This window comes from Myodes glareolus, chromosome 25 (assembly GCF_982192425.1).
Source record: "Myodes glareolus chromosome 25, mMyoGla1.1, whole genome shotgun sequence".
Lineage (NCBI taxonomy): Eukaryota > Metazoa > Chordata > Mammalia > Rodentia > Cricetidae > Myodes > Myodes glareolus.
Genome location: NC_142050.1, coordinates 26,452,331 through 26,477,299, shown reverse-complemented (window position 1 = coordinate 26,477,299; position 24,969 = coordinate 26,452,331). Strand labels below are relative to the sequence as shown.

Genomic DNA, 24,969 nt, shown 5'->3' with positions numbered 1-24,969 from the left:
ATGTAAAGAAAAGTTATTTTATTATAAAACAATTGTAATTACTCTAAAATTAGGCAGGAGACATGGCAATTTGTTTTCTATTTCAGAAGTATCAATTTGTAAGGAAAAAGTATTTACAGGCAGAGCATAACAAACTGGGAGAGACACCTTTCAATTATTTTCCAATTAAATATTCTGCCCAAACATGCAATTTCTTAGTGTAAATGCCTCATTTATCCAAATAAACCTTTAAACAGACGAGGCAACACTGAAAATAAGCACAACATAGCCAACTGGGAAACCCAAAAAGGCTTATATTTTCAACAATCCTTTTGCCTTTTTCTAAGAATTAAATAATGAGCCTCGGGAGATGGTAAATGGGTGGAGGGGAGAGGCAGGGAGTGGAGCAGAGAAAAATGTAGAGCTCAATATAAATCAATATAAAAATTATGAGAAAAAATGAGCATTTATTTACCTATTTATTTATTGAGACAGGATATCATTATGTTGTCTTTTCTGGCCTGAAACTCTTGACCAGGTTGACTTGAAAATTATTGAGGTCTGCCTGCCTCTGTCTCATAATATTAAGATTAAAGGTATGCTCTAGGACTCTCGGCACAAATAACAAAGTTTTATGGTAATATCATAATTGTGACTTCAGAAGTGAGGCATGAGAGTGACCTAAAATGGCATATAGCACTTAGGATATGAAATAAAGTGTACCAACCTGAGGCTATAGCTGGGTATCTATTGCAAGGCTGAAAACTTACAGGTGTAAAATACTGTTTTTTAAAGTTCCAGGCAGATTTTTATTAGTTTCAATGTCTCTTTTAGGTTAGAGGTAAGAATATATTATAGAATCAGAAAATGGCTTAAGAGATAATTAAAATGAAATGTGCAGAGAAAAGAATGTAAAGATGGCCTGATGGAGCACACATTTTCATTTCATGGGCAAATCAAGAACTCAGGGGCAAGGAAATTGATGTCATGCAAAACTCTGCCCTACTATAGTAAAGAACACAACTTCGGAAAAGGACTTTAAAAAATGTCAGCCAGTAGCCCACAACATAAAATTCAGAAAAATGTGCGGTAAATGTCAAATAACTATTAGATGGGTCAAAGGCATTTTCTCTAAATATTTTCTTTATGTAGATTAATGACTGAATAGATGTAGGATTATAAATAGTGGGGTCTCAACCATACATGAAGTATTCACAGGTCCATAATATTAACTAAAAGCATTTTTATTATGCTTAATTGGGTCTTTTAAAAGTTTGATGATTTTGGAGTTAATAAAAATTAGATAATTATAAAATTTGGAAGAGAAAGTTGAAGTTTCCCCAATAAAGAGACAAATGTAAACCATTGTGGTAGAAACTTATTAACTAAAACAAAAGGTAATATTTTGAATGACACAAAATGTATCTAATTAAAAATCCACTTATTTTACTCAGTAGCTTTCCATAATAGTAAAATATGTTATTTTTTCAATTTAGCTTTTTACTTTGCAGTACTGCTTAAAAACATCTAACAGTAGTAATAACACCTATGTCCTCTTCTAGGAATTGCTTGCATAGTTGAGAAAAAAATGTATTTTAGCAATTGATCCCCTGGGGTGTTTAGTCAGGATTCCTCCTATTCTAGCGTCAGTCTAGCCACGCTGTGATTTCCAATGGTATGCAGGAAATTTTATTTTCATCCAATCCTCTTTATTAATTCTTGGTTTTATTTTCTTAGCAATTGGAATCCTTCTCAATCAATATCAAAATATGAAAAACAAGTGGCTATTAAAGATGAAAAATGATGAATGCTCTTAACCATCAGATTATGCTACATAATCTACATTAAAACTACATCGAGATTCCATCTTACCTCAGTCTCTCATACACACACAGCGCACACAGACACGCACACAGTATCAAAACCAAAACCAAATCACAACCCCAAAAGAAGCTGGCGAGGATGTGGGGGAATGCCTGTATTTTGCTGATGGGAATGTAAATTCTTCCAAACAGCATGGAAATCATTATGAAATTTCCTTTAAACAAAACAAAATGAAAAGCTACAGTATGCCTAAGTTGACACCCGTGTTTACTACAGCACTATATTCCCACAGCCTCACTATGAACCAGCTCAGGTGCCAGGAATGCTCTTTGATTCTAAGGGATCTAAACAGAGGGCTTCCTGGGGCAGGGAACATCAAGTTAAATTGCCCTTCTCTGAGGGAACAAGGGTTTAAAACAGATAGCTATGGTTCAAAGCCTTGAAAGGTAAAATAAACAAATAGCAAAACTCACACAACAGCATGATGCCAGAGAAGAAAGGATAAAATGTGGGGTGTGTGTGTATATTGTGTGTGTGTGTGCGCGCGCGCACGCATTTAAATCTGTGTGAGTGTGAATGCATGCACACTGTGTGAATACACATATGGGTAGGTACTGATAGTAAGAAGAGGGCATCAGATCCCCTGGGGCTGCAGTTACAGGAAGTTGTGAGCACATGGGTGCTGAAAACAGAACTTAGGTCCTCTGAAAGAGCAGTATGAGCCCCAGATCAGAGTCATTTCTCCAGCCTCCACGAAAGAATGTAATGAACCATCAAAAATGACATTATGTCATTTGCAGAAAAACTGATCAACATTATTAAACAAACTAAAACTAGCTTTAAAAAGTTATCACAACCTTTTGCTACTTACTTTTAGATTTTATACAGATACAAAATGCTATGTGCATAACCAACACACACACACACACACACACACACACACACACACACACACACCCCACACGGCATGAAATAAGACTGGGGAAAAGGAGGGACCTAGTAGGTTGGAGGAAAGGAAGAAAGGGGAAGTTTGAATGAGGAGTGAATATGGCCAGAGTACATGATATACCTGAAAGAAAACTGCCCATTAAAGTTATCACTTTGTACAACGAATACATGCCAACTGATATGAACTTCGGAAAAACGAATAAAATGCCCAGTCTCTACAGTGAAAAGAGCTTACAAAACATACACAGGTAAAAGGGGAGCACAACCTGGTTAAGAGACAGAGAAATCTTCCCGGCGTAGATGTACAGATGATTGTTCTTTTCCTGTTTTCACCTACTTCTAGTAGATTCAATTAAAAACAAAGTTTTCTGTGTAAGGGAAAAAAGCAAATTGTAACAACTAACATTTAAGACTAATTCACTTTTGCCCAGATAAACTCAACAATCAGTTAGGTCAGATAATGTCCCTCCAGTTCAGGAGCTCTCTGAAATAAATTTGTTTTTACTTTCTGAGATGTTGAAAAGTCTGTAAAAGGATGTGGAAAGCATCATGGGAAGCTGATGTGGAATTTGTTCTATGATTCAATCAAAGGGTTCTAAGCAGAGTGCTTCCCAGCAAAGATGACAAACTAAGCAGCCCTTTTCGAAGGAATGAAGGTTTAACAAGATCATTATGGTTCTAAGTCAGAAAGGTACAAAATAAACAAAGCTCACACATCAGCCTGGTGTGAGAATTTAAAACTGTGTTCCTAGTAAGGCAGGAGCACGTTGTAAAAACGCCTCAAAGTCATGTTCCGCAACAGATTAATAAGGCGTACCCACGATTCTATGCAGAAGTGAGAACAGTTGATAAGAAGCTTACAAAGCAATGAAACAACCCCACAGAGAAACATCTTCATGGCACTTATGATGTAGATCTTGGAGTACCGGAGGATTCAAAGCCTTCCTAAAGCAACATGCAGTGCTTACTCCTAACCTTATTCTATAGCTTTACAATTCAAGTACTAAGGTAAACCACACGTGAACACTATATTTACCATATGGGAAAACGAATACTCCCACCAAAGAGTTATTTGTGACAGTTATCTGCATTGTTTCTGCATGACATCTTATTTAATTCCCTTGCCCCATCCCCAATCAGTCACCCATTCACACTAGTTTTTTTCACTAGTACAGATCCGGTTTGTCTTCCTCTGCCCACTGACTCTAGCTCCGGCCACTACTCACCTGCTAGGCCACCCTGAATAAATTGTGATCATCAGTGTAAAGTCTCGCAGGACTTTGCTCGAACCCCACTGTAATTCTATAAACAACTGTGTATGTCCATAAGAAATACATCTGTCTGATTTAATTCTCGATATATTCTGATATAGCACTACATTTAGCATTTAAAACGCTCTTACGAAATATATTATTCATTCAATGATCTACATGAGAAATGAATTAAAAATAACAACAAGTTCAAGATGGTATTCATTCCATGTCAAGAGAGATATAAAGCAATGGTAATACTTCCTTGAGGAGGAAGTATTATGATTTGGTCTTGGACTGGATAAGGAGTTTTAAACAGAAATACTACAAATGATGACAGCTATCACAGAGGACTTTCTGTGTGCTCAAGTAGACTGCTAAACAATTTAGTAACAAATAACACATAGTATCAAACATGGCTCTCTGTTGGGCTCTTGTTGTGACAATTGTTCACAACACTTTACACGTATTAATTAATTCAATCACACCACAACCTAAGAAGCAAAAGCCATCATTGCACCCATTTTACAGACAGGAAAGCTAAGAGAAACATTAGCAATTTCCTCAGGGTGACAAAGTAATAGGTAATGGAGTCCTGACTTGAATTTCAATAATCTGACACTAGAGCCTATGCTGCTGCTAATGCTGACTCTATTCTAGAACAACTCTTGAAGCATCCATTTACAAGCCTGTTTAGAGTTACTAACCAGTAGTTAATTCTGAACTTACTGAGCTAGCATCAGCTTTTTTCCAAATAGATGTTCACTCTTTGAAATGCATTACTTGACAAATCAAATCTAAATAAGGCACTGTAAATAAACACGAAAGTGACTCATTCCTGTTAGGGGTTTAGAAACTAATAAGGAGAGTATCAACTTGAAAAGTTACCTATTTATCAACATATACAAGGTTATAGTAACATGGTTAGGTAAGTGCTAAAGACGGACATGATCAGAGGGCAGGATGGATGCAAAGGGACATATACAAAAGGAAGTAGAACAAGGGTCTTAAGGAAGGAGAGACAACATTAAAAAAGAAAGGCCTTCTGCCTGTGGTAAAGAGTGAATGCAACTGTCTCAGAGTTTCTATTGCTGTGAAGAGACACCATGGCCATGGCAACTCTTATAAAGGAAAAACATTTAACTTGGGTAGCTTACATTTTCAGAGGTTCAGTCCATTAGCATCACGGTGTGACATGGTTGCATGCAGGCCAACATGGTGCTAGAGAGGGCTGAGAGTCCTACATCTTGACTCAAAGGCAATAGGAAGTAGTCTCTCTGACTTGAGCATAGGATATCTCAAAGTTCCCCTCCACAGTCACACACTTCCTCCATCAAGACAATAGGCCACAACTCCTAACCTCCTGTAAGTGCCACTCCCCTGGTGGCGGGCATTTTCTTTCAAACCACCACAGCAATCAAAGCCCTTAATCTGAGAAAATTAAACTGTAGGCTAGGGAAATAAACAGGTTTGACTGTGAGGGAAGCTTCTATATACTTTGCAGCAGAGCAGAAGAGAACACAGGTCTTTCTCCAGATTAGAAACCTCACTAACAGCTTATGCTCTCAGAACCTTCCAAATCCAATGTAGTATCAGAAATTCTACAACTTCCTCCTGAAAACACCACTTCCCAAAGAACAGAGCCACAAAGGTACCCGGATCTCTATTTCAAGAATATCCGGATGTTTGCAGAGTTTCCAAAATTCTGTGTGACACAGTCTTTAGGGAATATGTTGGAAACATGCTAAATAAAGGCTTAAAATACAAGCAAGCGGAATGTCTATGTTAGTAAAATGACTTGCTTTGAAACGTTTACATAAGCAATAGCCACAGGACAAAATGAGTTCAATCTAGGCCTAAGTAGTTACCATGATGAAGCAGAGAGTGGAGCCAGGGTGGCACAGAAATACTTCAAGTTCAATCACATCACTGTGGACATGAGATATAACAATCCAGTCACACACCTCAACCCAGGAACCAGGAGTGTTAGTGAATGCCTTCAGAATACCCTTACATTTATTTACTTATACCATATTGGGTTCATTTAAACAATCTGGATTCATGAAACAGATTAACGGAGCAATATCCATGTGCTCAAAGAATGGAAGAAACGTAAGACCGTGAACCACTGACAACAGAATCTATATGTAGAAGTACTTCTCTCTGGAAAGAAATACTACTTGGTTCAGAAAAAAAAATACCCCTAGACCCTGAATTTTCTTGCACGTTTCCTTGAACAAAGGAAAGGTTATGCCTTAGTTAACTGAAATGGGATGTCTGCTTCAGTTCTGGCTCTAGTTCCTAAGGTCCCTTCATTATGGACTGTGAGCCATAAAGAGGAACTGAAGCCTTTCCCCCTTAAATTGTTTTGGGTCATGGCATTTATCACAGCAATAGAAAACAAACTTGGACAGAACTTGATACTATGGAGCTCATCCATGTGTACTCCTGAGTAAAGTCAAATTTAAACAAGAAATCAGAAGGAACATGGAGAAGTTTATTATCATTCATTCATTTGTACTGGTAGGAGACTTTTCTATAGTACAATTTATGGCAGTAACATATTAAGGTTACTGAGTACATAGGGATCAAAATGTCTTTCTCGTAAGAGGTGACAAACAAGAGCCTTGTGTGGTCTACTTTCAGGCAACTCACTTGATCCAGCATTTCGTCAGAGGTATTAAGCAGCAGAGCTGGGACACAGACAACCAGTGGTCAAGATACTGTACCTTGCCTTCAATTTCCAGATTTCCTACCCTAACTGATGTATTAACTTGATTTTTCTTCCATCAAAAGCCTGTGGATGAGTGCTAGGCAAAGTGGGGTATGTCTATATCCCATCACTAAGGATGGAGGCAGGAGGATTCCATGATTCAGGTCAGCCTGGGCTACCAAATGAGACCCTGTCTCAAATATCCAAAAGCCTGAGACTAAACCCAGTGATATCAATCATCTCTAGACTCCAACCCTGACAAATCCCTGAGTGAACAAAATGGCAGTCCAATAAAGGTATACAGAATCAGACACTTTGCAGATGAAAAAGATATATTCACATTAGAGCTTCATTTTAATACATTTATTAACGAGGGAAAACAGATTCAGGAGAGTGAGGAGCAGACATATACAGGTCACTAGGAATGCTGAACAAAATTTGCTAATTTTTACTTGATGAAAATATAGAGTAAAAACATTGAATTTGAAGCTATTTCTCTCACAGAGAAGAGTTTGGCTATGTCTCTAAAAGGACCACATGTCTTCAGGAATTACATGGATCTCTACCAGCCCTGCACAAGCCATATTCTCTCTTTACAAAGGGGCAAAAAGGACCAGGAAAATCAACAAAGAAAACTCACAGAATCGTTATCCCCCACAAGTTTGTCTATCGCATTCTATTTGAAGTACACGAAGTGATCTTCCTGTTTATTTCAAAGTCTTGAACAATTTCCCTGATAATACTCAAAACTAAATAAAAGCCAGAGCCCATGTCCTAAATTTGGTGCCCTACATTGTACAAAGAACACAAAAGAAATACAACTTAGTGAAAAAAAATGTATTAAAACTCTCCAAGAAGTACTTAAACACAACCACCACTGACTGCAGTCAATGCTGAAATATAATCCTGTAGAAGTTCTCAGGGAAACCATAAATGCTTTCTGATTTATTTGGAGGAGAGTGTGCCCTTGCAATCCTAGGGAATTTAACAAGGGCTAAAAAAATAAATTAGCTACAAAAGACTCATGTGGCTCTATAGACCAATCCACTCTTCTGCCACAAACCAACAGAACAATGCCCTCCACCATGAGTATGAGGGCAAATGACTAATTCAACCTTACTGCCACAATCAAGGTGGTCTTGATGACAACCAAGGCTCTCTACAGAGATAGTAGGAGTGGGGTTCAAAGAAGAGAGTGGAAAGGAAGTGGAATTGGGGACAAAAAGAAAAGAAAAATGATCAAAGAAACACGAAAATACAGAAAAGCTGTGCATGACACAGCACACATATAATCCCACCTTGTATGTGTGGGATTATAGGCAGGAAGATGGCAAGGCCAGTCTGGGATATACACTGAGCTCCTGTTTCTAAAACAGAACAAAACAAATGTCTCAGACCGTCTCTGCAGCCTGGGAGAGACTGTTAAGCTAGCAGTCCCCTTGCCATTATAGATGCCGAGCACTGCAGAGTTGTGAAGCATGTTTTTGAGTGGAGAGAACCCAAGTCAATTAGATGCAACACAGTTGAATCATTTTACGAAAGAAGAAAATAGAGAAAGCAGTATCTTCTTCCAGGTTAGTAAAAACCTGAGCTGTCAAAAGCATAGGTACAAGGAAGACAGGAGACTAACAATGCTACTGCTATAGCTTCTGACCAAGCTATATGTGTGTGTGTTTATGGAGCACAACATGCTTGCCCTAGAGAATATGGACTAGACAGTGAGCTAACTCTTTTTCTGTTTGCCCAGGACAGCAAATATAGAGCCCAGTAGCACGGCTAGTATGGAAATATAGCTCTCACTCCAGGCCACTCCCCTAGGGCAGGGAAACCCCACTAAGAGGCACAAGTCTTGACCTTGGGCCATATGTACAGTAATTTAGAGCCTAGCCCCAAAGACAATTAGGACATGTTATGGGATTAAGGCAGAGGAAGGAAGGAAAGAAATCTTAAAAATAAAGTTCAAAGAAGAAGCACTTGTATCATTGTCAGTGCGTATAAAGAATAGAAGGGCAGCTGAATGGAATTCTAGAATCCGAAGAGAGGAAGAAGGGGCCAAAAGATACATTAGGGGAACTGCAGTGGGCGTAACTTAACAGAGTCCTGATAAGGTTTGTTCCTTGGCTGGACTCATCAAGAAACTTCTCTCCCTCCAACTCTTTCAACAGTAAGAGTAGTTTTTGTTTTTTATATTTACTTGCTGTGTGTGCCACTGTGTGAGTGTACCATGAGAGAACATCTGACAGGAGGCAGTTCTCTCTACCTACCGCGTGGATTCCAGGGATCAAGGTCAGGTCATTAGGTTTGGCGGGAAGTGTCCTGCTGAGCTATCTTGCTGGCTGTCTTTTCAATATTTTTCAGCCAAAAAAGAATAAATATTTACTTCTTATTCTTCCATCAAGATTCAGCTCCATGTGGAACTGGGGAAAGTTAACACTCACTACGTGTTCCAAGTCTATTATAGAATGGAAGATAGTTGGTGATATCTCAGGAGAACAAAAGCGGTGCTGCAACAAGGAAATCAGAAAAGGGAGGAAGAGCCTCCCGGAAAAAAGCAAACCAAACCAAACCAACCAACCAACCAAACAAACAAACAAACTAACAAACAAAAACCCCACACAAAACCATTTCATCTACAAACCTGCCTACTTCAACAGAGGACTTCCAGCTTTCCCATTCAAGACCTACTGGTTCACTCTGGAAGTCTTCTTTCTAGGGTTTAAATTCACTTCAGGAGTAATGAGTCCATGATCTGATTTTCTCAAATCTTGTCCCCTGCAAAGCTAGCCCTTGTACCACTCCAGACTAAACCCCCATGCAATTCTATCATTAATACTTGTGTCTCCAACAGAATCGGCCACAGAGAGAGAGAGAGAGAGAGAGAGAGAGAGAGAGAGAGAGAGAGAGAGAGAGAGATTCAAAAACAGTATGAAAACTGGGCAAGAAACAGACAGAAGTTGACAAATGTTCAACAGTGCCCGGCAGTTCAATGAGTGAATAATTGTGAAATTAACAGTTTTCATCATTAACATCAGAAGATTTCCCCATTCTGGCAGTATAACATACCTTGCTGTTTATAGAAACACGAACAGACAGGCAAATACTCCAGCTTCTTGTGATCACCAAATCAACCGATAATCAAACACACAATCATTAAAACTCCTCACGCACAAGAGTAGAAAGACCAGAGATGACAGGAGAGGAGACAAGACTGGAGAGGGCATAGGCTCTGACCTCTCTTTGTGTCACCATCAACAACACTCCATCATTAAAATTCCTCAAGCATCAGAACAAAGAGACCAGAGATGACAGGGAGGAACTCTCAAATACACACTGACTCATTCTAACTCCTTAAGCACAAATGGGAGAGGAAGCGATGTAGGCAGAGGAAGCAACATGCTGGCTGCTCTCAAGGGGTGGGAAACTTGTGCTCTCTCACTTTGGAATCATAACCGATTTGTTTCATCTACCAGAAAAACAGTTAGCTATGCACCAGCCCTATTTTATTACCTGTTTTACACTCTGTATCTACAGGAGACAGTATTTATGGCAGAAAATGCTGTAGCAAAACCAACAATACACCAAAGATAACAAAATGCTATAGCAAAACCAACAATACTGATACGTAAAGTTTAACTTTTCTACACTAGCAAGGAAAGGAGAAGAGGCAGGATCAGGAAACAACTATATTACTGATAATGAAAGTGTGGCTCTGTGATTAGAACAGTCCCCATAGAACTGCCTTTTAAACAAAAAGAGATGCAGAATCAGGCAAGTCAAATTTGTGCCTGGATTCACATTAGGGGCATTATGCCCTGAAATGAAACCAGTATACAAGAAAGTAAACAGCTGGTGCTTATAATAGCCCACTCTCTATACCTGGAAAAATGAGAAAATATAGAAATTTGTCACTTCTTCAGTGAGATGGTGTCTCACTGCATAGCCCTCGTTGGCCTGGGTTTCACTACATAGACCAAGCTGGCTGAATTCACTGAGCAATCCTTATGACTGCCAGTTCATTAATCAATATTTTAGGACCTAAGTTACTGGCCAGGCAGTGAGGACTCTTCCGTAGAGGTCACCCTGAAAATTAGTGTAAAAGATACAGATGAGCCAATTTTTAAACAAGGCATAGACAAACAGAAGTCTGTCAAATTGGCATTACACAAGTGAATTGCGTATCTTACAAAAGCTCATTCATAAATCTAGAATACCCCAGGCCAGTGTCTCGTTTCCTTAAGAGTTCATTAATTTCTCACTCTCATGCCTATGTTCTTATTCCCTACCACACACAGTCAGCCAAGAAGATACTGCTTTTGCTAAGTCTCCATATCATAAAACATTAGAATCAATGCATCCTCATCCCTGGCCTTGTGAAATTAAAACTCCAGGAGAAGATACATGAAGAATGGGCACAAACTTAACTTCTAAAGTGAGACACAGTTAACTCTGGGACAAAACCCACAGGCTATTTGTCTCACAATCATGACAGGACGTCTTCTGCAGAGTACATTTCTTGAGTGTCTTTAGGACACAAAGTATATACTCATTCCTATTTCATTTTTTTTCCTCCAAGGATATGCATTGTGGTGGGAGGAGAATGGAGGGCAGCATTATGCATAAATAACAGTTTGCAGTAAATTATTTTGGCAGCATAGTGCATATACTGTCAGCTCAACAAAACCTTCCATTTATCATGACCTAAAACTAAAAGTGATAGTCAATCTGGGGCAGTACGGGGACACAGCTGAAAATTTAAGAGATTAAGAAACTTTATGAAGCTATTATGTAAGTGTACATTACACAGTCATTACTACAGGGGTCTATTTTCCATCAGCAGCACACTGCTTACCCATGACCCTACATGCTTACCTGTCCCCCAGACAGCAAAATTGCTGGCACGCTCTAGGGAGCAGAAAACCAATACATCTCACTTAAACGGCACAAGGGCACCCAACCCATACTCATACTTAACACTGTGATGAAGGGACAGGGAGCTGAGAAAGGGGAAAAGACAAACCTCCTCTATTACACAGGCCACCAAAAATTGCAGTCGTAGCTGAATAATCTGTGATTCAAGCAGACAAGGTCATATCTGACATCTATTTAAATTGAATGGCTTTTCACTTCCAGTCTTCCACCTGCTCAGGCTTTCCTCTTTTATTTATGTGGTCACTGAGGGACATTTAACTGGTATTTATTTTTAAATAACTTAAGAGAAAACCATTTTTTCCAATATACAGACAGAAAAGAGAATAAAAATAGATCCATAAAAAAGTCACAGTTTAAGGATGAGTCGGTGGGTTAGAAATAATAATGTAAATAATGAAGACTAAATATTGAAGGGAAGTTTGCACAAGTACCATCGATTGCAACAATCACAACTGGCTAAGAAACACCAGAAGGCATCAGGATCAGAGGCATCATGGAAGAGAGAACGCTAGCACTGAAGATGTCCTGGTGCTGTCCTTTGAAGGCCTAGGAGGAAAATCATGGTGCACACCTCTACCCCACTAACTATCCTTAGAACTTCAATGCCAGAGCAAAGTCTGCAGCCGGAATGTAAACTTAGGCTGCCTATCCTCAAAATGTGTATTTATTTGGGGGAGGTGCAGATCACACTAGTGTGATTTACTAATCTGTTTAATGCATGTATTTAGTTTTAAATGATATAGTTTCCCAAGGTTTAATTCAGCTCTGGAAAGGTCCTGGAGTGTCAGTTTTACATAAACATTTCTACAGGCAGATGGTTCTCATGTAGAGGAGCTTCCACTGTGTTTTACAAAATGAGTATTTATAACATGTTTTTCTCTGCAGTTGAACAGTCCCCAAATAGGCTTATGATACCAACCTCTCCAGCTATTAAGAAAAATATTGTTGAGAGTACCACAGGACATATCTATAGAAACTAATAACATATATACAAGAATAACTCACAGGCCAGACCCCAGACAAAACAGGCTAAATAGCAGAGTACTGGATGCATCGCCCCTAGCAACAATGAACCTTAGCACACGCACCCAGACACTAGCTAATAGCTGGAAGGTCATTAGCAGGTAGTTTCTTGACCTCTCAGGATTCTAAGACAGACAGACAGACAGGTGCGCACGCATGTGCGTGTGCACACACACACACGTTATCATTGTATCTCACCTACTAGAAGAGACCATAACTTAGAGACTACTCCTAACTCACATGACGTAGACAACCCTGTTTAATCTGCTACCTGAGCTAACTGCCTACGTTGAAAGAAAAGCTCACTGGAGTCCCATTGCTTCTAATAGGTATGAGGACACCCACACAACAAAGATTTGGCCAGACACATTTACAATAAGCCACCAATACAAAAGGCTGTAGCCAGGCATGTAAACATGGCATAAGGAGAGGACATTACACTCAGATTCTTCTCTGTAGGACCAGGCTAAGCGCTAGAAGAGTTTGTTTGTACTGGTATTGTCATCTCGAGGCCCAAGGCACATGCCTTGCATGTCTATGCTCTGATTCACTGTTTCTTTCTCTTCCAGTTCCAGGTGCAATGTGGTCTCCCTCACCTGATGGCACACACCAAACCCCTGTTTAGTCATTATTGAGTACAGGAGTTTAAAAGGACAGTGTGCATCCTGGATGGCTTCCCTGGTCACCAGAGTGAATCAACACTGGCATCATCCAGCACCCCTTAGCTGCTCTTACTTCTCTTTCCCCCTTGAATGTAGGTTCTCTGTCTCTCTCTGTCTCTCACACATCACTGTCAGATTCACAATGCCTACAGCAGTTTCCACACATAGTAGGCACTCACTAAGTATCTGTAGGAAAAACCCTCTTAACAAGCAGGGCACAGCTCAGTCAGAAGAGATCTTAAACAGGCATGGGTAAGTCTTCACAGCAAAACACTGCTAGGGACATAGCCTGCTGGGGATTCAGAAGTATTCTTCACCGATTCTTCTATATATTTTCTATATTTATTATCTCTTAGCATAGTCACATAGTCCTCTGTTCTGTCCAGCTGACAGAAAAATTGTGAGTAAAAACTCATTAAGAAGTCATAAGTAATTCTTATACTTTCTCTCATAACCTATACTTGACCTTTTATCACGAAGAATTCTCAATCACAGAATAGAATAGGTTAAAAAAAAAGAGCTAATTTTACTTCAATGTGACAGGGAAGAATAAAGTATCATCTAAACTCACATTAGTTAAAAACTACAAGCAACATAGAGACAGCTCAGGTGAAGAAATAGAATGGAGGTTTAAAATTACACTTTTCCATAATGTAAACTAGAATTGTTATATATACAGAGTGGGGGGCGGGGATCACATTTAGGGCCTGAAAAGCACAGAGCTACAGAAAGCACCTAAGTGGAGTCCTTCAGTGAATAAGAAGCACACAGGCTCTTGGAGGCTCTGAGGCCACAGCTGGATTCAAGGGCACAACTCACCCCAGAAATGTCAGCAACTCGGTGGATGGGCACTTCCTTCTTGCTGTGCAATCCTTTGCCATTCTTAATAGCTCTGTAAGGGCAGAAGAGAAAAACCCATTAGGATAAAAACCACACCAGAAAGAGACGGGGGTATGGGAGGGAAAGGAGCAGGGACTGTTGACATAAGATGTGCCACTATACAAGCCCGGTATACACTGCTGAGCAGCCAGCCTGGGAGGAGCAGTCACTGACAGAGACAGTGGAAGCTGCTCTTCTCACCAGCTCAGTTACCAGTATTTGGCTGCCAGTTTCAGACTAGCAATGCCTGGTAATCAGAGAGCTCCCTTACTTGTTTCCAAATTAAAGGCATTGTTCTGGGCACAAAGGAAGAATCAGTAGGAAGTGCACACCCCTAAGAAGCCCATGTAATAATGTTTCAGTACTTAATCACATGAAATGCATTTTAAATGCAAAATATGTAGCTAGTGTCCCAATTCTAACGGAAATAAGTTCCTCCCAGGTAAAAAGATGAGTTACCTGGAATGAAGTAATACTGTACAGAAAAGGCATTTAAAACAGGAAAATATTAGCGAGAACTATATAACTGATATTAAGCATCATTCTGATTAGTTGTGGGTGGTAACAGCAGATTTCGCATGAAACTCTGGAATTCACAAATCTGACCATGGGTGGTTGGTACCAACCTTCCACCTTTTAACTACCCAGCACTATTGGGCATGGTTACTAGTGAACAGAGAAAGTCACAGTGTAGAGCTGGTTGGTTAAGTCATTAGGCCCTTCTACTACTAGAGAAGGCCCATATGTTAGCTACAGACCTAAGTATAGTAAAGCTTCTGGGATCCCTACTCTAGCCTTTCTAAAGAAAGCATGGAGAAAGTTGCTAGAGCAGGATGAGCACTGTGCATGTACACTTGGTTACACTTTCTCCTCGGTCTGCACATAAAGGGTTATTCTCGGGGTCACACCTTGTTAACCTAACCTCAACAAACCAAATCAGGGAGGCACTACTCAGCACCACCTAGAATGGCCACACTTCTTACCTGTAGCTGGTGCTTTAACAATTCAATAAGCCATACCAGGTAATCTGTCATTCACTCAACTGACTTGAAATGTTTTTCAAGAAGAACAGAATAAAGCATTCCTTTTTTGTGTGTGGCTGTTTCCAACAGTGAACAGTTTCTGAGGGAGATTCTTAAGTAGTATAGCTTCTTGTAAGTGAGTAGCACAGGACCCATGAGTGGCATAGCTTCCTGTGAGCGAGTGGAACAGCTTCCTGTGAGTGAGTTGGTAAAGTATCTCTAAGTCTGCATAGGGGGAATTAACGGTGGTATAGCTGTTTTTGCCATGGCTCCTGTAAATAACTTCAATAAGCTCACGGGTTCGTCAAGACAGACTTATGTAACATTCTGTGGTTTGTGGGTATCCTCCCTCTCTGGGGTCAATAGATACCTATTTTAAAAAATTGTGCTTATGTATTTAACATGTTTGTGTGAGCACGTGTATGTATATCTTCAGAGGTTAAAGGGCAACTTGGGGAGTAGGTTTTTCACCCACCAAGAGGATGCAAGTTGGTCATCATGTGACAGCAAGGGATGGGATCCACCTCCAGGAGGTATGCTTTGTCTCCTTCCATGAGACTTACTACAGTCAGGCAGGTCAAGGACCCGGTAGGGGAACCACCCCAGGAGAGGCAGGTTCACCTTAAGATGCAGTACTTTTTCTTTCTAGTGTTCCCATCTCCTAGTGCAGTCCATAGGCGCTGCCAAGGGGTTTGGCAGGGTCTTTCTGCCCTACTGAGTCCTGACTCAGAAGGACTTAACTATTTCTTTTTCTTTTCTTCTTTCTTCTTCTTTTGGATGCTGGCCAAATTCCTACATATGCTTTGGAATTTCTCATACTTTGGGCTTCTTTATTCTTTTTGTAAAGACACAATCCCTGCCACTGGGCCGACCTCTTGGACTTATCTTTTCCACTCACCTCCTCTGAGCAGTCAAAGAATTACAGTTTTCCTACGGAGTGTGCTTTCTTGTAAACCTTAGTAAATTCTTCTTGTACTTCTGTTTGAGTCTCTTCTTAATTTTTTTCATTAAAGAGATTAAGAACCTGATAGCGGGCACCTGACTTCCTCTAAATTATATGGTGGGTCAACTGGAACAACCCAAGATTTCTCTTAATACTTCTTTCCTTTTTTAGTCAGGGGAGAAAACAAACCTGTTGCTCAGCTTGATTCACTCAGCTACTTAGATCCCAAACAAAGGCCAAGAGGACACAGAATGGAAATTCTTTTGTTGTTGATGATAACAGCAATGGAAACCAAACCCAGGACCTCAGATATGCTAGCAAGTGTAATACCCTAAGTTAATGGACCCTTAGCCCCAATTAGAAATTTTTATGCTCACAATTTACTTTCATAGGCACCTACCATGTGGTCACAATTATATCTTCCTATGATTTCCAAACCACAGCCTTTAACTCGATTAAGTCCATTTTCTCTTACATACTGTACACATGAGCCTTGTCTCTCTTCCATCTCATGTGCTCTTCCAGGTTCATCACTTTAAAATTAAAAGAGCACTCATATACTTGGAGCTAAGGAGATGGCTCAGTGGTTAAGAACATTTATTGCTCTTGAAGATCAAAGTTTGGATCCCAGCACTCAAGTCAAGTGGCGAAAAGCAACCAATAATTCTAGTTCCAGGGGATCCAACACCCTCTTCTGGCCATTGAGGGCAACTCATTCATGTGTACATATATATAAAGAGACATAAAAATCAATAAAAAAATAAAAGAGTGGTCGTTTATCTGTAGTCAGCCTCAAAAACAAATAACACAGCTAAGTAAGATGTCTCATGCCTATAATCCTAGCATTTGGGAGAGGGCAGCAGGGGATTAGGAGTCCAAAGCCATCCTTGGCTATGCAGTAAGTCTGAGGCCAGTCTAGGCCACATGAAACTATGTTACAAATAACAACAGCAAACAAAAACATCCTGTTTTAAAAGAAGAAAAAAAGCTGCTACATTAGTAATTCTAAAGTTAATGCTGAGTTTGGAGGTCAGATAGTTTCTATGAACTCTGAAATGGCAGTGAAATTATATACACAAATACTGTGTGTGCGTGTGCACACACGTAAGTTTAGTATGGAGCTGTAACTGGCAAAAAACAAATATGCATTGTTTCCCGTTCTAGTCTTCCTTCCTACGGCTAAACTTCAGGCCCTTTGAGGGCTAGTTAGGATAATGTCCTTAATGTTTGTTATAGAACTTAACACAGATTTGTATTTTCATTATTACAGAAACACAAGGTCATATAGTTCAGTTAAAGTGTGCCCAGTAAAGCTGAACAAGTAAATAGGTTATTTTGTTTTTTCCTTTTTCTTTTCTGTTTCTTTGTGTACCCTTGCTGTCCTGGAATTTGCTCTCTAGACTAGGCTGGCCATGAACTCAGAGATCCACCTGCATCTACCTCCCAAGTGCTGGGATTAAAGTCATGTACAACCACAACCTGGAAATAAATGTTTTTGTAGAATGTTGAAAATTCTTCAAATTACAGACATGGATCATGCCAAAATTACTGAAGGGCAACTATTTGAGGACTGTTGGCTCCTGTGGATGTGGTGTCATGATTTATGCTCTAGGGCAGAGTACAAAAGAACCCCATCTCCTCACATGCCCCCTCCCCCAGAGCTCTGACTACTGACCACTGTAAACAATAAACGGAATGACCCGATTGTAATGATAAATGACTATTAAAAAAGTAAAAATAATCTCAACAAAAAGGTTACAAATTAGAACAAAGAGCATTAACCCTCCTACACCTCTCACGGTTTTGAGCCACACTGATACAGCACTTCATTCAGCATAAACCAAACACAAGGGATTCCTGAAACATAGTCACAAAAAACCTATTTGACTTGGCAGCTGAGGAAGCAATAGAATTCTGCCATTCAGAAATGAGGCGCACAGCCGACACAGGTGCAGAATGACAGGTGTGTTTGTGTGTATGGGGGGGACCTCTAAGATTACGTAGCTGCATTTTCAACAAAATGAGCATCACTGATAAGAAAGACAGAAAAGATGGACAGCACACAAACTGGAAATGAGGAAATTGAGTGTTGCGGTCTAGGGAGGCGGGCGGAGTAATGAGTCAGTAGATATTATGACTCCGGGTCACACGAGAGAAATGAAGGCACATGCTGCTGTGTGAGGCACGACAGCGGGACTGCAGAGAGAGGAAAGAGGGAAAGGAAGGATTATGAGCTCATGCAGAGGGATGGTCACACAGTTGCTAGAGATAAGCAAATGCTACTGGTTTCAGATTAGGACCAAAGGAGTATTAGTGCTAGGTAGAAATAAGTGGTCATCAAGGAATCAAAAAGGCTCAGAAAGCAGATTATTTAAAACTGCCTGAGTGACACAGCTTTGAAGTTTTTGTTGTCCTGATTACAAAATCCATCATAAGAAAAAAAAATAGGTAACGATGCATAATTCTATTCTAACGTCTTCTGAGAGCTAAAACATACATATCTCCCATTTATGCTTTAAAAAAAAATGGTACCACTGTGGTTTTTAAGTTTTTGTGGGCACATAGTTTTTTTTTTTCCCCCATAACAAATGGGCAAATGAACAATTCTCTATGACACTGATTTCTTCATTTTTAATGGTTCTACAATAAATCCATCTCATGGATCCATGGTTCAGAATTAAACAATCCTCTATTGTTAGATATTTCTATGAATAGATTACTTGCATTATTATAAATAATGCCACAAGGAATAACTTTTAAATAAACTGGTGGACAGTTTGTGAATTATTTCCTACCATAAATTCAGAGGCATAAAACCACTGCTATGTCACAGAGTGAGGAAGCAGTGATTTATCTTTTGTACCTCCCTTCCCCAAGGAAAACGGACAGAACACACTAGCTTCTATGGACACTAATGGTGGATGCTCTTAGATTAGAATGACTTTTACATGCAGTTCACTCCTTAAATGTATCTTTGCTTTAGCAACTATTTACTTATTCATCTATACATTGTGATTTTTTTTGCATTCATCACAATAAACTTGACAAAGTATATTGTTTAACAGATACAAGGCAGTTATAGAAGTTTTATATTACTTTTGAAAAAAATTACAACTACTTATTTATTATGCAGGGGGATTGAAAGCCAGTTCTGTTCCCTCTTTCTACCACGTAAGTCCAGCAAGCATCTTTCTCCACTAGACATCTCACCAGCCCAGTTGTTGTATTAAAATGTAATGTGTCTTTGGACTTGAGTGAAAAGCAACACATTTTAGAAAATGCTTTTCCAGCTATGCTGACTTGAACCTTCTGGTATTCTCTGGAGGTTCAGCTCTCTGAACTTGATGCAGAAGCAGGAGGAATAGGAATTAATCCTCAATTTCTGGGTCCAAAGCAGGAGGGGGAACAGAGGCAGCTTAGGATGAAATAGAAATGCATGAAGGAGGTTATTAGAAATTGAGATGCAAAGAAACAAGCAAATGAAAGAAAGCTATGAAGAACTCACAAGCAGCTATAAAATACTGTGCATTGATGGATCAGTGTTTAATTACCCATATTATCACCCTTCTAAGAGATTTTCTTTCAAGGACTATAACCAAGTAAACTAGAGATATACCTAATATAAGCTCATCTCTCAGAACCACTTTGCCACCTAACATTGCAGAGGAGCTGAATCAAGCAAGCATCATAACACTGCTGATTGTCTCACATTGGTGAGATAACCCAGTGGAGGCTACTCAGAAGCAACAGGACTAAGGAGCCAATAATTGCATATGAAGAAGATCAGAAGTAAGGAGTAGAAAGAGTCAAGCATGTAGAGAAATTAAAGCTTGTCTTTCCATGCCTTGTTCTTTTTGCTTATAACCATGGTTACAATTGCTAAAGTAATGAAGACTAAATCTGCCATAAAAGGTCACATAATGGGATTTGCTTTACAGTGGTCAGGAATTGTTTACAGCGGTGTTTCTCAATCGGTTATCACTTCACCGTTACAGTTTATTTCAGATAAAAATTGTATTCATCATATGCTGATCTTCAAATGTGTCAATGTTTTCTGGAAGAACCAAGAACTCAGCTAAAAGAACAACAAGAAGGCAAACAATGGAGAAGCTGCTCTGAGAGGCCAGCTGCATGCACTGGGAAATGGTGACTGTGATCAGATGGTCAGAAAGGCGAGTCTGGAACAATGTCCTCTGAAGGAATACAATCAGCACAGACTAATGACTGCAGGAAATATTATGTAAGACGTGCTCATCAGCAGCTGAGAATCTGACTGTGACTGGCACCCAGGGGAGCATACTAAGGAAAGGGCTCCAACTTAGCCCCTCAGTCACCAGCGAGCTCTCAGAGCTTACATCAGAACCAGGGGTGGGGAAGCAAGAAAAGAGGATGAAGAGACTGAACAGATCCTCTTAATATCCTAAAGGAGAAAACTCATTGAAAATGGAGGCATTATACAGCTCTCCAGAAGTGGCCATTTGTGCTGCCTTAAATGCAGATTGATTACTGCTATTTGGATGTTGAGTGCATCATCTTTTCGGAAGAAAGGGAAAAGCTAAATTTCCCCACATTCAGCTGTATCTTCAAATCACTTCCCCACCCCAGCTCATTTAATGTATTTTCCTGTTATCACATCCACTTGCAATAGCTGATCTACCCTACTCCCCAACAGTGAACCCCCTCCCCAATCCACACCATGTGCTGATGTCAATTAGCAACCTCATGATTGTAACACCAAAATGCAATCCAAAAATGGGGGTGCGGGGTGAAGAGAAGAAAGCACATCCAGAGTTAAAAAGAAAGGAAGCCAGAAGACTGTTTCAGAAAAAGGCCATTCTCCTTTCTGGATTCCAAACTGCTCTGCTATGAGGTAACACAGTTGGCAGAAGAAGCCAGACAAGTATTCCTCTACTTCTGTGTTCTATGATGCTCAAGCTAAAAGCCAGAGTATCTTGGTCTTATAGGGACTGGTGAATGATCAGAGAAGAGAAAAGCTTCTGGTAAAAGCTGTTCAGTAGTCCCAGTTTCATTTAGAGAATTTTCACTTGTTGGGATCATCAGATTCAAAGTGAGAAATCTTGGTTTATTTAAAGATGAACCATTAAACTATTGAGAAGGTAAGAACAGAGGCGGAACAGAGAAGAAAAATTTCAAGGAGATACTCTCATGGGAAAATTTAATAAATATGAAAGATGGGATAGAAAAAGATGAAGGCAAGCATTGTTAATAATAAATAGGATGAAAAGAAAAGGCTAAGAAAACAGGTGAAAACAAAAAAGAAATAGGAAAAATAGCAGTATCTAGAGATGCTACTCAAATTATGTAATGCCCATCATATAAAGATTATACGCTTTGCAAAGGTTTGAATCTTTTCTCTTTTTTGTTCTCTACCATTATTCTCAATGCCTATGACCCAGGATATACTCAAAGGAAAAAAAAATGAGACTAAAGAGGAGAAATGAATGGAAACCCATTGCATGCAAGATAAAGCAGAGAAGAACAACTCTTCCTGACAGCAATATCTGCTTTCTTGGAGTTTGAATTAATTCATATAATCTATACCATGTGATAGAACATAACAGCTCTATCATTTCAAAATATACAAATATTTGCAAGGAACACAAATTCAATTTCCACACTAATTTTCTTGCGGGCTTTACAGTGATGAAATTTACTGCTTCTTCAGCTTAAGATCTGTCATATAAGTACATCGACTTTGTTTACTATCATGATGTTTACATTACTATCCATCTATCTGTCTGTTCATCCATCCATTTATCCAATCTACCTACCTAGTAACCTGTCTATCTACCTATTTACGTGTGTGTGTGTGTGTGTGTGTGTGTGTGTGTGTGTGTGTGTCCACTCTGCTGAGGCAGGATGTCTCCTGTTTCTGTGCTGCACAGCTCCATACTCCAGGCTAGATGGCCCATAGGATTTTGGGCGATTCTCCTGTTTCCATTTTCCATTTCAAGCAGAAGTGTTAGGATTGCAGATGTCTCCCTGACTTTTAAATTTTGGGTTCCAAGTATTTGACCCAAGTCTTCAAGCTTGCTCAGCCAGAGATTTTAGTCCTCTGAGCCATCTTGCTGGCTCCATTTGGTCTTAGTTCTGTGGTGAGGATGTTGATCCTGGATCCTGTACATATGAGACATGTGCTGAAATAAGGCAGGGAGGATTGCACCCATTTTTTTCCCCCATTTGTTTTTAGAGGCATGACCTTTTCCTACTTCTTTATAGAAGCTTTCTTCTGTGTGAGAACAGCAAGGGAGCAGCTTTGACTGAGCATGTGTAGAAAGAACAAGGGCCTTTCTTTCCCCATGGCCCTGAAAACACTTCAGAAAACTTGCAATATGCATTCACTAAGTGATGGCTATCAATTTGAGGATACTGGCTAGATCAACATGACCCCTAAGTCACCAGGAGTCACCTGATGAGAGCAGTACACCTCATAATGTCCACTGAAATTGGCTTAGCAAAGGAAGAATCATCAACAAGTATACAACCTTGATTAGACTCTCACAGTTTCCCTGAGTTTCAGCTAGAGAAGCCTACAATGGGAAGTTCTGCCAATCATGCTGAAAAAAGCCAAGAGGCTGATGCCTGTGGGGTTTGGAGACTGGAGAGAGAACTCAGCAAGGCAGGAGCACTTGTTTTTTGTTGTTCTAAAGGGAGAATTTGTTCACTCAGAAAAATGAGTTCTTGAGGAAGCCACACACAGCGGGGAGAAGGGCAGGTTTGTGCTTGTCCTTCAGAGACTAAGGACAGCACCAATTTTCCAAGCTTGTAGTGTGCCATGAAGAAACAGAATATACATGAAAGGAAGAAGGCCTGCCCTTTTTTTTTTTTTGCTTGAAATAATCCTAACTTCATTTCTTATGTCCAAAATAAATCTAAAGTCATTTAAATCTGCTCAGATGCTAGACTGCTCAGTACTATTGTTTTCCACAGTCCAGCTGAGGCAGCAATTTCTTTTTTTTGGATACACACACACACACACACACACACACACATCCTTGAAACGACAAAATCTGAGATGAAAAAGTACCTTAAATGAATAAAGCCAGATTCCAGAAATAATTAAAATATTAGGTTGCAAGCTATGCATGATTGTACATGCATTTAATCCCAGCATTTGGAAGACAGAAACAGTGTGAATCTGAAAACAGCCTGTCTATTTACATAATGAGTTCCAGGTCATTCAGGACTACATAGTAGGGTTGTCTTTGTTTGTTTTGTGAGATAGGGTCTTACTATTTAGAACAGGGTGGCTCTGAACTTCCATTCCTCCTATTTAAGACACTCAACTTTGGGCCTACAGGCACATTACAGTTTAAAATATTATAGCTCTGAAAAAAGGGCTGTTTAGCTACAGAAGAGAGAATACACGCTGATGTTATTCCCCATTTGTACAGACCCAAAGAAAGCATGACAGCAGCCACGCTTTGATCTGACTCCAGGCATTACCAGCTGGTCCTCAATATGAATAACATGTTCAGTGAAAGCCCACATGGAAAGGTAGGTGTGGTAGCCCACGCCTGTAACCCCAGCACTCTACAGATGGAAAAAGGCAGACCCCCCCCCACACACCCTTTCTGGCCTACCTCCGGGAGTCTGAAGCCAGCTTATGCCGTCAACAAGAAAAGTCCACCAGCGATGGTGTCTCCCATGGGGTGAAAAATGCATGTTGGTCTTTCCAAAATCAAACTAGATATGTTACAGCAAATACAGGGGATGGAATATGGGAATATGTGACATTTTAACAGCATTTTCAGGAGCAGTTTGGAAATACTTCGAAAGGAGCTAATAGGTATGTCCTCCAGGAGTCAGATGCTCTGATTAAAGTGTAAAACCCTTGTTCAGACTAGCAGAGTAAATCAATGGGTTAAACATTAGAACCATGCAGAGAAGAACTGAGTCTATGGGATGCCCCCAAAAAGGAAACACATTCAAGTGTGTCACATGGGTCAGGTGCGCCTAAATTATTTTTGTAAAAAATTCCAACCAAGGACAAGCAATTTGGAGCTGTCAAACCCTGGGACAAAAATCAAGAGCTTCTCACTAGAACTCAAGAGAGAAACAAGGCCCAAGAGTACCCCCAGGAAATGCCAGAACCTTATCTTGCCTGGACACAAGGTAAAGAGGGAGGAGGTGGCTGATGACAGACACCTGAGCTAGAAAGGAAGGCAACCTTTGGGGAATTAACAGGTTTATTTATTCTTTAAACAAAGATGGTCCAGGCATTTGAGACATAATGAAAGTTGCCCATAAGAAGTCAAGCAGCTGAATAAAGGCTGTGCAAGGGTCAACAAGCTGAAGAGAGAGCAAAGGAGAGCTTGTTTCAAGCAAGCAAGTCAATGCACTGGAATGCAACTGGCTGGCAGCACAGTGGTGTCCTTCCTTCCCCGTCTTCTCACCTGCACTCCAGTCAGTGCCTAAGTCCTGCCCCTTGAACTTCTATCAGATAACCTGAGAAGAGCTGGCAGATCACCAGCCCTTGCAGAGGAAGTAGGAGCTGCAGAGCCAGAAGAAAGCTCATCAACTCCTAGGCTGGCAGCTGTGCTGACCTGAGAAGTCAGAGAAGTTAACAAGTTGCCCTTTTCCCAAAGCTTACAATGTTTCTCTAAAAGGATTAATGGCGAAGCAGTACACTGGAAAGCAAAGTCAATGGAAGAGCATGTCGTGTCACCGCCGATCCCACTAGCCGATAACCCCCAAAAAGCAGGTAAGCAAGGTTAGGGGCTAGGAAATCTGACGCGATCATTGTTGGAAGACAACAATGAAAATGACAGTCTTG

General features: G+C 40.1%; 1 protein-coding gene across 1 annotated transcript in view; it reads right to left on the bottom strand.

Moving 5' to 3' along the window:
• Nucleotides 1-24,969, bottom strand: part of Snd1 (staphylococcal nuclease and tudor domain containing 1) — a 401,120-nt gene that overhangs the window by 150,127 nt on the left and 226,024 nt on the right. Inside the window, exon 14 of the mRNA XM_048451021.3 lies at nt 14,148-14,220. Within this exon, the coding sequence (XP_048306978.1) occupies nt 14,148-14,220 (73 nt within the window). The remainder of the gene's footprint in view (nt 1-14,147; nt 14,221-24,969) is intronic.